The following is a 13836-nucleotide window of genomic DNA, read 5'->3' on the forward strand; positions in this document are numbered from 1 at the left end:
GATCACTCCCCGCCCTCGTCAGTGCCTAGGATGTTACATGCCCCTCAGCTTCCGCCTGGTACGTCCTCGAACCACACCATACTAGAAGAGAGGCCTTGCTCTGATACCACTTGCAACGCCCGGCCGCTTCAAGAATCAATGACTATCCCCACATACTAACACTAGACTTTTCAATGTGTTTTTACCTCACTCGCACACTTCCTGGGAAAACTTCCTAGGATGTCACCCATCCCAGAATTCCTCCAAGTCAAGCGCGCTTAACTATGGAGTTCTTCCGTTCTGGGCTACCAAAAAATAGATGTATCTTGTTAGTATAGGTAGTACCAATTAATTCTTATAAGCTATCTCCAATTGTACTGTCCGATACCAGCAAAGTCTCTGGAATCCCTCTCTTTCGGGTGTTGATTCGATTCATTCATGTACCTCCGCTGCTAGAAGCCTGCCTAAAGCCGATCCTTGTTTGTGCCCTTGTGCACCGGCGATCACTCATCGCCCTCGTCAACGCCCAGGATGTTACACTTACCTTTCGCCGCAGTGTCATCTAATAAAATCCTGGTGTCCAAGAGATCACAATAATAACACCTCATAATTCTAAATGCATGATTATATGTGATAATGTTGGTTAAAGGGGTAGGATTAGTGAAAATCCAAAAATTAGGGACAAAATACGTAAAAAGGGCAAGTTGGTAATTTACCAAACACGTATCCCTAGGCATAAAAAATTGAGTAGAAGGTCTCAAATGGTAAAAAAAAAATGCCGGAAATGGATTCAGGACGAAAAATCGAGTGGATAGGCAAGTTTCCAAAAATTTGATGAATAATGATTTATCGGTGTAAAATATTGCGGTATAATTGTACCAATAAGCGTGAAAATATGATCAGTATTTTTAGGAAATAAAAATATAACGTGAACGAGAAAAATATGTAGGTTATGAATTTGTGGATTAAATTGGATGATTTAAGAAAGTTAAGTGACATGTGGGACCCACTTTAAGTGGCTTAAGTGATTTAAAGACACCAAAGTCATGAAATCAACCCATTCTCTCTCCTCTCCTCCTTCTTCTCCCGGGAGCTTCACCATTGTTAGGGTAGAGAGCTTTTTGATTTGCAACTTTGATTTCTAGCCATTTTTGAGAGAAACTTCCAACTACAAAGTTGTTCCCCTTGAGATTGTGAGTGACTTTTATGTAGAGTGCACCTTGTGTGGAGCTTTGTGGAGGGAGAAATACCTTATTTCAGCCACGAAATTTGTGAGTTTTTGGAGAAATTTTGGGACTTTTTGTGTTGAATCATTGGTTGGAGATCATCCCCTTGGACCCTTGGAAGCTATTGGTGGTAGATTTCTCACTCTCATTGAGTTTTCTATAAGATCATAAAATTAGTAAGGGTTTTGATGATGTGTGTCGAGTTATGGTAGTTAGGGGCATTAAATGGTATGTCTCCTTTGGAATTTAAAACTTAGAATGATAAATGATGATGATTGATGTAATAAAAATTATTGGTGATATGTTTAGTAACTTAGGCAAAATTGTGATGGATGTTGTCATAGAAATCATAAATTGGGATGGTTGAGAATTAATGGTTGGTTGTTGGTATGAATTAATTGTATGATTAAGGATGTGTATGAGTGTTGAATTGAATTGGAAAACCTTGGGGGTATGCTTCTTGAAGAATTCGAATTATAAGGAAAAGTAAGGAAAATTAATGTGAAATGGTGGTTTAATCAATGCTTGATGTTTTAGTGCATAATTGGTGGATTAGTGAGTTAGATTGATGATTAAAATGGTTAAGTTAGTGGAGTTAATTGTGAGAGGGTCATTAGGCCTAAGTGGCTATAAGTGGTTAAAATTATTGTGAAATTGATTGATTGTTTGTAATTGGTTGATGGTCATTGTGTTTGATCATATAGGTTGTCTCTCAGAGAATAAGCTTGGAGCTTACGTGAGGAGCATTACTCTTGGAGTTGAGGTAAACCTTTGGAACTTGGGTTTAATCCTTTGTGTTCTCCACCACACCTAGTGGAAGGTTGTGGTTGGATTTTGTGCTTTGTGGCATTGTGTGAAAATGTATGTTCATGCATGGTTACTGGTTGTGTGAAATATTTGTGATCTCTGGCCAGTAGATGTGTGTGGTTTGAACTTCCGCTGGAGATGTTCTTTGGGGATTCCAGTCGGGTTTTTCCGTGGGGCCGACTCTGGGAGCGGCACCAGGATGATCCAAATGTGGGACTTCCACTAGATAGGGCTCATGAGGAGTTCCAGTTGGGTTTTGCCATGGGGTCGTCTCATCCATGGGAGAGGCACCAGGAAGCTTCCCGAGAGTTATATGATGAGGTCCTTGAACGGAGTCCTTGTATGGATGTTCTTGGATGTGAGCCAGTTGTTTGTGATTTTGTGTGTTATGCATTTTACATGATGTTATTTGTTGCACATTGAGTGAGCCATGGGGTGGAGTGATCCTCTAGTACCCTTGGTTTACTGAGATATATCTGTATATCTCACCCCGCGTTTGGGGACATCATTTCAGGTTATAGTGAGCATGGAGGACCTTCGGGCAAAAGGCCCGCTTAGTAGACTACAAGAAAATTGGTATTTAGAGGCAGATTTTTTAGCATTCAGAGGCGGTTTAAACCGCCTCTGAATGCCAAGGAAGGCAGTTTCAAAACCGTCGAGATCAAATCTGAGGCAGTTTTCCTGAACCGCTGGAATAACCGCCTATGCCTATTCAAAGGCGGTTACTTAGGCGGTTTTTGGGGCCTCAATTATCAGAATAAGAATCTATTTGGAATTTAAAGGCGGTTTAAAGGACCACCTCCGAATTTATATAGAGGCGGTTATGTATTATTTTGGAGGAGCATAATTGATGCACATAGCATTACATTTAGCATTTTGGACTTAGATCATGAACATATTGCATGTTGAGATTTCCATGCTTTTGTGGTGTTCGTGATTATATTCTAAGTCTTTTGTAATTGGTTTAGATTTCATGCCTATTGTGTATATTGGTATTTTGGTGAGCATGGGACTTGTCCATGGCCACACATTATGTTTAAAGGCATTTAGAGACTTATGATGAAAAATGAGCCATATGATGTGTAAATGGCAAAGGATATGGTGAATGATGTAAAATGATACATTAGTATTAAATTATGCATGATGGAAGGGCCTAGATCCTACATTAGTACTTGTATAAGTTGTATGTTGAGCATCAAAGTGTTAGGAGTAGAAAACATGATCCATTTAGTGATTTAAAAGCTATCAAAATGTGATTCTGCAGTATAGGAATCGATTCCCACTTGAAAGGAATCGATTCCAAACATCACAGTGGCTGAATTTTACATACTCTGCTTTAGAGAATCGATTCCTTTTGGGTGGGAATCGATTCCTCAAAACAAGAGAGTCAAATTTTAGCTACTGTTTGTTACTGTAGCTGCTGGAAATCGATTCTTGGAGGTTGGAAATCGATTCCCACTGCACAAATTTTGAAAATGTGTCATTTTATAACCTAGATTTAATGGTATTGCTTAGTGGGATTATAATTAATAGGTTTAATGCTTTCGCATGTTTTACAATTATAAATATAGTGTTGTTTTAATTATTTACGGAAATGGGTAATGTTTAACCATGAGGATTTAATAAAAGGAAAAAGTTTACCCGTAAATAATTAACTCAATCACCAAATACTCAAATGTGGAGCATCTGAGGATAGTTCTGCAAGTGCTGAAGGAGAAAAAGCTTTATGCTAAACCTTCCAAGTGTGAGTTTTGGCTCAAATCAGTCAAGTTTCTGGGGCATGTGATTTCAGCTGATGGAGTTGCAGTGGATCCCAACAAGATTGAGGCCGTGTTGGATTGGGAAAGACCCAAGACAGCTACGGAGGTGAGGAGCTTCTTAGGTTTGGCAGGTTACTATCGGAGGTTCATCAAGGGTTTTTCCACGATGGTTCTCCCTTTGACTCGCCTTACCTGAAAGGAGACTCCATTTGTGTGGACTCACGAGTGTGAGGTGTGCTTCCAGGAGTTGAAGGAGAGATTGACTTCTTCACCAGTGTTGATCCTTCCTGATCCTGAGGAGCAGTTTGAGCTTTACTGTGATGCTTCTGGAAAGGGGCTGGGCTGTGTGCTGATGCAGTCTGGTAGAGCTGTTGCTTTTGTTTCGAGGCAGTTGAAGCCTCATGAGGAGAACTACCCGAATCATGATTTGGAGTTGGCTGCGATTGTGTTTGCTTTCAAGATTAAAAAGGCACAAGTTCAGAGAGAGTGTCTGGATTATGTGAAGAACCAAGACGGTGTGTCTTGGAATGATGATGGATTGCTTTTGTTCCAGCGGAGGATTGTGGTTCCACGAGGTCCGTTGACAGAAGATATTATGGCAGAAGGCCATAAAGGTCAGTTTTCTATCCACCCTGGTGCTACTAAGATGTATCAAGACTTGAAGAAGAACTTCTGGGGGTCGGGCATGAAGAAAGATGTTGCCATCTTTGTGTCCAAGTGTTTGGTTTGCCAGAAGGTGAAGATTGAACACCAGAGGCCGTCTGGTAAACTTCAACCTCTTGAGATTCCGGAGTGGAAATGGGAGAGCATTTCCATGGACTTCGTTGTCGGTTTGCCGAAGACTCAGGTTGGTTGTGACTCTATATGGGTCATTGTGGACAGACTGACGAAGTCTGCCCATTTTCTTCCAGTGAAGGTGAGCTTCACTACAGAGCAGTTGGCCAGATTGTATGTTCGCGAGATTGTGAGGCTTCACGGGGTACCCGTGAGTATCATCAGTGATAGGGACCCGAAGTTCACATCTCGGTTCTGGGAGGCGCTGCAGGGAGCTTTTGGTACGCAGTTAAGATTGAGTACCGCCTATCACCCTCAGACTGATGGACAGACTGAGCGGACTATCCAGACCTTGGAGGACATGTTGCGGGCTTGCACGTTGGAGCAGGGCTCGGCATGGGATAGGTACCTTCCATTGGTGGAGTTTTCGTATAACAACAGTTTCCATGCTAGCCTGGGCATGGCACCCTACGAGGCGTTCTATGGTAGGAGGTGTCGTACACCTACCTGCTGGTCGGAGGTTGGGGATCGTGAGTTGTTTGGCTTGGATTTTGTCCAAGATACCACCCTGCAGATCCAGATGATCAGGGAAAAGCTGAAGCAGGCGCAGAATCGTCAGAAGAGCTACTACGATGTCAAGCATCGTCCACTGGAGTTCAGTGAGGGTGAGCACGTGTTTGTGAGACTTTCACTTGTCACCGGTGTTGGACGGGCACTCGGAGTGAGGAAGCTGAGCCCGCGCTTTATTGGGCCATACCAGATTCTTGGTAGAGTAGGACCTGTTGCCTACCGGCTTGCCTTGCCTCCGAACCTGGTTAACATCCATGACGTGTTTCACGTGTCTCAACTTCGGAGGTACATAGCAGATCCTTCGCACATGGTGCAACCGGATGATGTGGAAGTTCGGGAGAACTTAAAGACTCCCGTAGGACCACTAAAGATTCTCGATCGTGGCGAGAAGCAGCTGAGGAGCAAGATCATTCCGATGGTCAAGGTGCAGTGGACCGGAAGGACTCCTGAGGAGTGTACTTGGGAGCGAGAGGACGAGCTTCTCCGGCAATACCCCGAGTTTCGACCAGGTATGTTTCTGATTTTGAGGTCAAAATCCTAAAAATGTGGGGTGAATGTAAGAACCCGCACCGTTAATTAAGGTATTTAATTAATTAATTATGCAAAATTAGGAAATGATTCCATAATTGACCTTAATAATTATTTATGAGGCTTAATAATCGTAATAAGTGATTAAGAATGTTGAAAGTCGCTTTTCGGAAGAAAAATGCAGATACCGGTTCTGCTAGTCGTTATAAATGTGTGCCGAAAAAGTATCCCGAAAAATTAATGTAAGTGCATGATAATTACTAGAATAATATGTAGGACTTGTAAAACGAGTTTCAAGTCCAGATAATGAGAACTGGTGCTGGAAACCGGTACTGGCTTGGAAAAGCGCTTACCGGAAAAGTGCTCAGAAAATTATAAGAAAAATATGATAAATCTTAGAAAATTATGTAGTTTCATAATCCAAAGTTTGGGATTAAAATGCTAAGCGTAGCAATTAAAGTTAATACTGTGTGTTAATTGGGTAAGTGGCTATAAATACCCTTGTTAAGGGCACAAAGCCCTAGGTTTTCTGTTGCTACGTGAATGCTGGAGTGGCTGGTCAGTTGCTACTGTTCCATTGAGCTTTCTTCACCATTTTGGAGATCAAGTGCCAATTTTGCTTGGTTTCATCACCTCCAAACACTTGAGCCTTGTGTGAGTGGTCATTGTGAGTGTGAAAGGAGCACCTTTTCTGAGTTGTGGTGGTTGTGGGGGCTGAGGTGTTTTCTGGTTTGGTGGAATTCTTGTTGAGGAGTGTTGTGCTTGGCTTGTGAGGCTTCAAGGAGCTTCATTTGTGAAGAAAGATCCTTGCTTGGGTGGTATTTTCGTACACCCTTGAAGTCAGCACCTTGGGAGCTGATTGTGAGCTCCAAGAGCACCTCCAACCTCTGTCTTGAGCTTTGGTAAGCCTTGTCACCTTTGGTCTTGAGTCTTTGAACTTAAAAATGAAAGCTTGATGCATGTTAAGGCTTAAAGATGATAACTTGTTGTGGGGTAATGTTGAACACACCTAGAAATGCATGTTTAGGTGTTTAAAATTGGTAAAAACCCTACCTTGGAAGGATATCGTCACGAAAATGCAGAAACTGCATTCTGTCGTGAAATATCCGGATATCGGCCCGTGGAATATCCGGATATGGGATATCCGGATATGATATCCGGATATGTGTATTCGGATATGGGGTTTTGGGATATCTGGATACTAGATATCCGGATATGGGATTCTGGATATCCGGATATTGCATATCCGGATATTGCATATCCAGATATGGTCCCGAGGAATATCCGGATATTCTGGGATTTCGTAGAACAGTAGCTGTGTTGTGCATACAGTAGGCTATTGGGGGTTTGTAGACCCTAGATTGATGAAGTTGGACTTCTGTTTTTAATGGACTAAGCCAGAATCATGGGATTAAGGGCTTGTGGCTTTGTTAGAAGCTTTAAGACTTGAAAACGTAATGTAAAGGCGTTGTCTTAATATTGTATGCTTGTGGTGCATGTTGTTGATGTATTGTTGGTCCATAACAGATTGTGAATCTGTTGTGTTTGGACTTTGAGCTGTGGAATCTTGGCTTTTGGAGTTAGCTTGCAAGGTAAGCTTTCGTGTCCTCGGTTTAGCCATGTTGTGGTTCCACCAAGTCCCATGGGGGTATGGTTTATGCATGCTGTGTACATGCTTTTGAATATTTGATATGTTGATTGAACTTTACATGCAATGGCTTTTAATATGCATGTGTTGTTTCATCTTGACGGGAAGCCTGAGTATGTAGCGCCATACAAGACGGTGTACCGGGGTGAATGCAAGTGGTACTTGCACGGTGTGTAGGTGATAGACGTATACCTTCACTGTCTCTGGCCAGTAGATTAGTATTGACACACATGACATGATTATCTGCTGCATTGCATTGTTTTAGAAATGATAAATGATAAACTGCTTTTGAACTTATATTGCACATGTAAGTGAGCTTGGGGTGGAAGATCCTTGAGGACTCACTGACTTACTGAGATTTCTAGATTAGAGATCTTACCCCACGTTTGCGGAATGCTTATTTCAGGATCAGGTAGTATGGGTACTGATGCCTCAGGCGGCGGGAGGCCGGAGCTTAGCTGATTTTGTTGTTTCTGCTTATATGTTAGCATGACTGGATTTGGATGCTGTTTATGTTTTCCGCTATTTATGATATGTTGTTGTTGAGACTGATGTTGGGCATGTTGCCTTATTTGAGTGAGCATGGGGATTGTCCATGACACTTTCTGTTAGTACTTGTAGTTTGGAGTTGTATAAACTGTTAGATGGTCCGGTTTACGTTGTTGTAGTTCCGTGACTAGAGCCACACTTTTGTTATCTATGTTATGAGGTATTTCAGTTAGCTGTTTTATTGCAATTACATACATGCGATGTTTTATTAATTGATTATTAAGCAAGTTGGTAAAGTTAATGACATCATAATTGATAAGAAAAAGTAATTCCGCATTTTAATTAAGCGCAGCTTAATACGATATTATGATAACATTACCGGGTATATATACGGGGTGTTACAATTAGAATATGTGTTAGTCCACAACATTGATGTCAATATTATCTTTTGCAAGTTATGACACTTAAGGCTTTCTCGAAAGCCATTAGTGTAATTATTCAATTTATACCTTACACTCATTTCACAAGGGTTCATACTAGTTTCTTAAGGTTCTATATCCTTAAAACATCACTTACTAGCACAATAGAGTCCACAAGAACAATCTCAAGGAACTGACTTTATTTGCGTAATCGGCATTAAACCGTTCTTACCATTTTTAAAACTGGTATTGCATTATTTTACCATAAATTCCACTATTTTACTATGTTAAACTAGACCTCTCAAGCTTTCCAACGACATATTATATGTCTCAATTAGAGTTTTATAAATCAAGTTATGTCTTTCACAAACTGACTGCTGCAAATCAGATTTTCAAAAACTGTGCAGCAATTTTAAACTCAAGCTGAGATTGGTACACTTATCTAATGGCTTTGAGATTTTATAGGATTATATCCCTATGTGTTAGTTTCACATAGGTCCAAACTTCACTCAATTTAGAGCTCTGTAGCTCGGGTTATTCACATTTTACTGTACTACGTTCCACTACAATAGTAGGGATTCAAATCCTTTCTCGAAGGGGATTCGAATCCCTCCTTGACAGAAGTTGAAATTCAACATTTTAACAGTAGGGTTTCGAATTCCTTTCGAAAAGGATTCGAATCCCTCTTCGACAAAGACCAAGACAGCAATTTTTAGCTGCATAACGGTCCTCTTAGGCCTCTCCTATGCTCATATGACCATTTAATCAATATCCCAACATGTTATTAACCCATAAATAACCTCTAAATTCTTCCTTTAACCCGAAATTATATTATTTATCGAGGAAAACTAAAGAAAGATCAAATCTTTCTTACCAAGAAGCTTCAACAACTAAAGAAGAGACATTTTCCAAGCTCAAGCATCGATTTCCATGGATGACCAGGGCGGTGCATGAATTTGAACTTATCAAGTTTGGTTATTTTTCCACAAAGGATACTTCTTAGTGGGTGATGGTGTTTAAGCTTCTAAGATGAGGTTTAAGGAAAGAGAGGAAGAAAAATGCTTCCTTCCATGGAAGGTGGTGAGCTCACAAGCAAGGAGAGGAGGAGGTGGCTGATATTTAGGGTTTTTGAAGAATGTTGAGAGGGAATGTAGTGTTTTGAGTTTAGTTTACTAAGTTAAAACACTTAAGTGAGTAATAACCCTTTTCCCCATAATACTTAACTCACCTTCATTCAGTACATGGACTATTTAACTTACGCATTTTTCTTGTCATTTTAACTTCATAAAATTCATGGGATAATAATCACTAATTTATTTTTAAGATTATGGATAATTTAGCCTACACACATTTTTATCCTAAAATCACATTGTTCTTTCTTTTCTCGAAAAGGTATTTCAATTTAAATAATTAAAATTCTCTTCTAAATATTCTCTCTTAATTATTAAATAATTACCAAGATCACAATTTATAAATTAGGGTTCTTACAACTAGAGTCACTTGCGGTGTGAGGCTCCTCCTTCTTGTCTTATACTCCTTGACGTAGGTCCTTTAACTTGTTTTTCAGTTCAAAGACTTGCGAGGTGTTCTGGAGGTCTGAATAATTTTGCTCGACCGCATCTTAAATCTCCTTAGCAGTGTTAAGAAACAGATACGTCTGACTGATCTGCAGCTCTATGGAATTGGTTAACCAAATGAGTTATTGATCTCCCAATCTTCATATTCAGGTTGATTCTCAACCGGCTTCTTGATTTTCCCATTTATATAACCAATTTTCCCCTTAGCACAGATGACCATTTTGACAGATTATGATGATTGTAGAAAGTTTTTGCCATTTAATCGGTGACTGATAATTTGGAGCCGAAAATTATCTCTAGAGGATTGCAAATTAAGGTCGGGAGATGAAGCATAAGAGTTTAGGGATGAAGTCATTGAACGAGTGTGAGATGCGCGGAATGACCCAAAATTCATCTAACTCCAAGCTCAATTTTAACAACACCTTGAACTGAAAGAGGAGGAGCCAACGATTTGAACGATGCAAATAGCGGATGGTTTATGGGATCATATTGGCTTTGATACTATGTGAGAATTCTAAAAGAAAAGGTTTCCTTGGAATTGTACTGCAATAAGGAGATGATACATATATAAATACACACCATGTGTGACTGAAAAAGGAAAAAAAAAAAAAAAAAAAAGCTAATCAATCTTATATAAAAATGGAAATAAAACTAATCCTAATTAACTGAATTCTATCAATTGGGAATTTGACAAAATCTCTTAATAAATAGAAATAATCTTCAGATTTTGTACAATATACATACATATATTTGTTATAATTTTTTTAAACATTTTTTTATATGAAATTTTGGTATTCTACTTGAATTAATTTTATTTATTTTTCTTATATTTACACGGCCAATGGTATTATTGCCGGATAATAAGATGTTGCAAAAGGCCTTTCCAATTTAACAATATTATCACTGCATTTCACTGCTAGTTGGCCACATTCTGTAGTGGTTCTCGAATGTGCGTTCGTCTCTGTCCTGGGCTTGGTCATGGGTGAAACAATATGCAGGTGATTGAGTAACTGAATCTGGCAAAACGGCACCAGCCTCCCACGTCATCACGTGGGAGGATATTCCTACAAAACCAACGGCCCCGTTATTTCTATCAGTCTCACTATTATTATATTGAACTTTGGAGTTAGAACAAGGAATATATTACCTCATAACTTGGTCAATTCAATTCTTAAAAGAACAGATATCAATTCAATTCAATTCAATTAATTAATTAATTAATTCCCGTTGTTGCATCATGTTCTAAAAACTAATTCAAAACTCAAATTTGATGTACCGTCATAGAAATCCCAGCGAACAGGCCTCTTGGAGATGACATCCTCGAAGTACCAAATGAAGTCAACTTTCTCCCACACGTTGCAGAGGAAGCCATCAGTGACATGAGTTCCAAGGTAAACAGCACCATCAAGGAAATCTGGCCTGGGAATGCCAACCTCGAAGTCCATGACCCTGCACGTTGGATTTGGGCCGAGGGTGAAGTAAAAAGAAGTGCCGTTGTCCCACTCGATGTCGTACAACACCTCTCCCAGCTGCTTCTGGAATATGTTTACGTTGCGTCCCTTGGGCCAGTCGTACCATAGGTCACTAAGTTGGAGGTGCGTGGTGCTCAGGTTCATGTAGAGAAGCGCGTGAAATTGCTCTGGCCATGGTGAGGGGGTTGGGTTTGGGGTTGAACTTGTACTCTCACAATACTGCCTTTCAGCTGCAAAACTCATCCAAAGGAGAATGATAAGACAATTTGAGCATAACCATTTCAGGTTCAGCTTCATCTCTCGAGCTCTTGTGTTAAGACTTTGGAGTCCTAAGAAAAACGGATAGCAGTGGAGATAACGAGACCGAGCTGAATGGTTGGAAAAAATAGAACTAAATAAAATAATAATAAAAAGATATGCCAGAGGTTCTCGTGGGCTCTTTGACTCTTTTGCCCCTCGTTAATTAATTAATAATCATTTTGTCCCTTATCAAAATTATCCACCAACATGCTCTCTTTAATCGATTAACTGCAATATTTAATCGGTTAAATGGTTAAAACACGTAAATATGGTTGATCCGAGGTTTAATCGATTAAATTTCGGGTTATTTAATCAATTAAAATTTAGAGTAAATATCTTTTTTGGTCATCAGCAAATTTCACGATGCCCGCTTTAGTCCCTAGCAAATAAAAAGGCCCATCGTGGCCCATCGTGGTCTCAGCAAATGCGAGGGACCACGATTTCAACTAAATAGGTCCATTTTGAATTTCTTATAGACCACGATGGGCCTTTTTATTTGCTAGAGACTAAAACGGGTATCGTGAAATTTGCTGAGGACCAAAAAATGTATTTACTCTAAAATTATATTTAATTGATTAAAATGCAGCTCATATGTTTTTTAAAACACCCCCCCCCCCATTTGGCAGAGGGGGTTATTTTTAAACCCTAATCGATTAAACTCCAGATAAAAGCCCTAACTCGGATTTTCTCTACAAATCTTCGTCTAATCATGTGGATTGAGAAGACAATGTCTCCTACTAGTTTCTTCATCCTCCACGGTAAGTTTGCTTCGTTTTGCAATATTTTTTGTTGTTATTTTTCGAATTTAAGAAGTGTAGACCGAATGGGTAGGGGGTTCGTTCGATTGGCATGATATATAAGGCCATTCTATGTTTTGATGGTTGTTTTACTTAGGGTTTTGATAAATTTAGGGTTTTTTCATGGTTTTTTAACTTATTTTATTTTTGGACGAACTTGTAGGTTCTGAATTTTTTTTATTCTGTTTTATTGGTTGTTGATACATTATTATGTTATTGTAGGGTTTCTGTTGCAATGGCAGGCCATAGAAGATCAAGCAACATCGACAGTGAGAGACAGAGGAAACAATGACAAAACAACCTCCTTCTTCAAGGCCACAAGACACTGAGCCTGAGCCCGTCGACCTCCCATTTGGGTACCTATTTAAGGATGACCCCTCGGTGCATGCTGCACTTATGCGTGACCATGTGAATAGACCCTTATGTTCACCAAAATCATTGGATACGACATTCTTCATCACAAATCTATGTTCATCACTTTTTGCTACTACGGTTGTACGATGAGCCTTCAGACAATATATTTTCACTGCATGTTGCATTTTAGATTTGTTACGAAACTCCTGATACAAATATAATGGATCCCCTAATTGCCAACCACCGTGCAAGTCATCGTCACCGTGCAAGTCATCGTCACCGTACAATATATTTGTCTCATCATTAAGGTGCGCCCAATTAATGAAGAAATAATGCGGGCTTTCGTTCCAAAATGGCTCAATCTCAGGACCTACGTCTAAATCATTACTTTTCTGTCAGTACCAATAATAACACAAAGATGAAATGTTAAATTAAAACTTTAATTTATTATCTTACCACTGCTAATTGGATCAACACGAAGTGGTGGCATAACCGAGGAACTCAGGTTTGCTGGGTTCGTGTCAGTGTCAAAATCACCTTCCACGTCAGTATCTGAGGTGTCACCTATTAGTATATGGGTGTCCTAGAGACAATCTTTTTGATTAAATAAGGACATAAGATGTGGACCTTTTTATCGCAAATAAATAATAAGCACTTTTTATCCTGTTTCATATTTTGTCTCGATATTATTGTTAATATATTATGAATAAACTGGATAAACCCTTTGGAATAGAACAGGTATTTCTTGAGTATCTATGATGAGATCACGATTATGAGGATTCAAGGATACCGCACGTTTATTCCTAATTTTATGTTCCTAGTCTAGAGACACTGAGAATGGGGATCAGTGATCTCGGGTAAGACTAGCACGACTTATCTACTTGTATTTGGATACAAGGTAAAGACCTCATCTGCTACAGATATGGAGATGTCTTAGCTAAAGTCGTGGGTGGACTTATAAGGGTATAGCTCGCACTGAACAGACCCACAAAGAGACTCTATGAGGAAATCTCACAGAGAGTATCATTAGAGTAGTCTCTTTATATTTGGGTATGTCTTTCCTTATACCAGAAGTTATTACCTAGACTGTGTTCTAGAAGGCACGCTTTGACTGTATACCTCGTCTTCCTGAAACA

General features: G+C 39.6%; 1 protein-coding gene across 1 annotated transcript; it reads right to left on the minus strand.

Moving 5' to 3' along the window:
• Nucleotides 1–1023: 1023 nt before the first annotated feature.
• LOC133304422 (uncharacterized protein At4g14100-like) lies at nucleotides 1024–11609 on the minus strand. Its single transcript, XM_061504455.1, has 3 exons — nucleotides 11054–11609; nucleotides 10762–10841; nucleotides 1024–1065 (listed from the first exon to the last, which is right to left on the minus strand). The coding sequence occupies exons 1-3, from the start codon at nucleotides 11544–11546 to the stop codon at nucleotides 1024–1026; spliced, it is 615 nt and encodes a 204-aa protein (XP_061360439.1). The 5' UTR covers nucleotides 11547–11609.
• Nucleotides 11610–13836: the final 2227 nt, after the last annotated feature.

The sequence above is a fragment of the Gastrolobium bilobum genome, unplaced genomic scaffold (assembly GCF_033153095.1).
Source record: "Gastrolobium bilobum isolate Gb01-03AN ecotype WA unplaced genomic scaffold, APGP_CSIRO_Gbil_v1 utg4844, whole genome shotgun sequence".
In the NCBI taxonomy this organism is placed as follows: Eukaryota; Viridiplantae; Streptophyta; class Magnoliopsida; order Fabales; family Fabaceae; genus Gastrolobium; species Gastrolobium bilobum.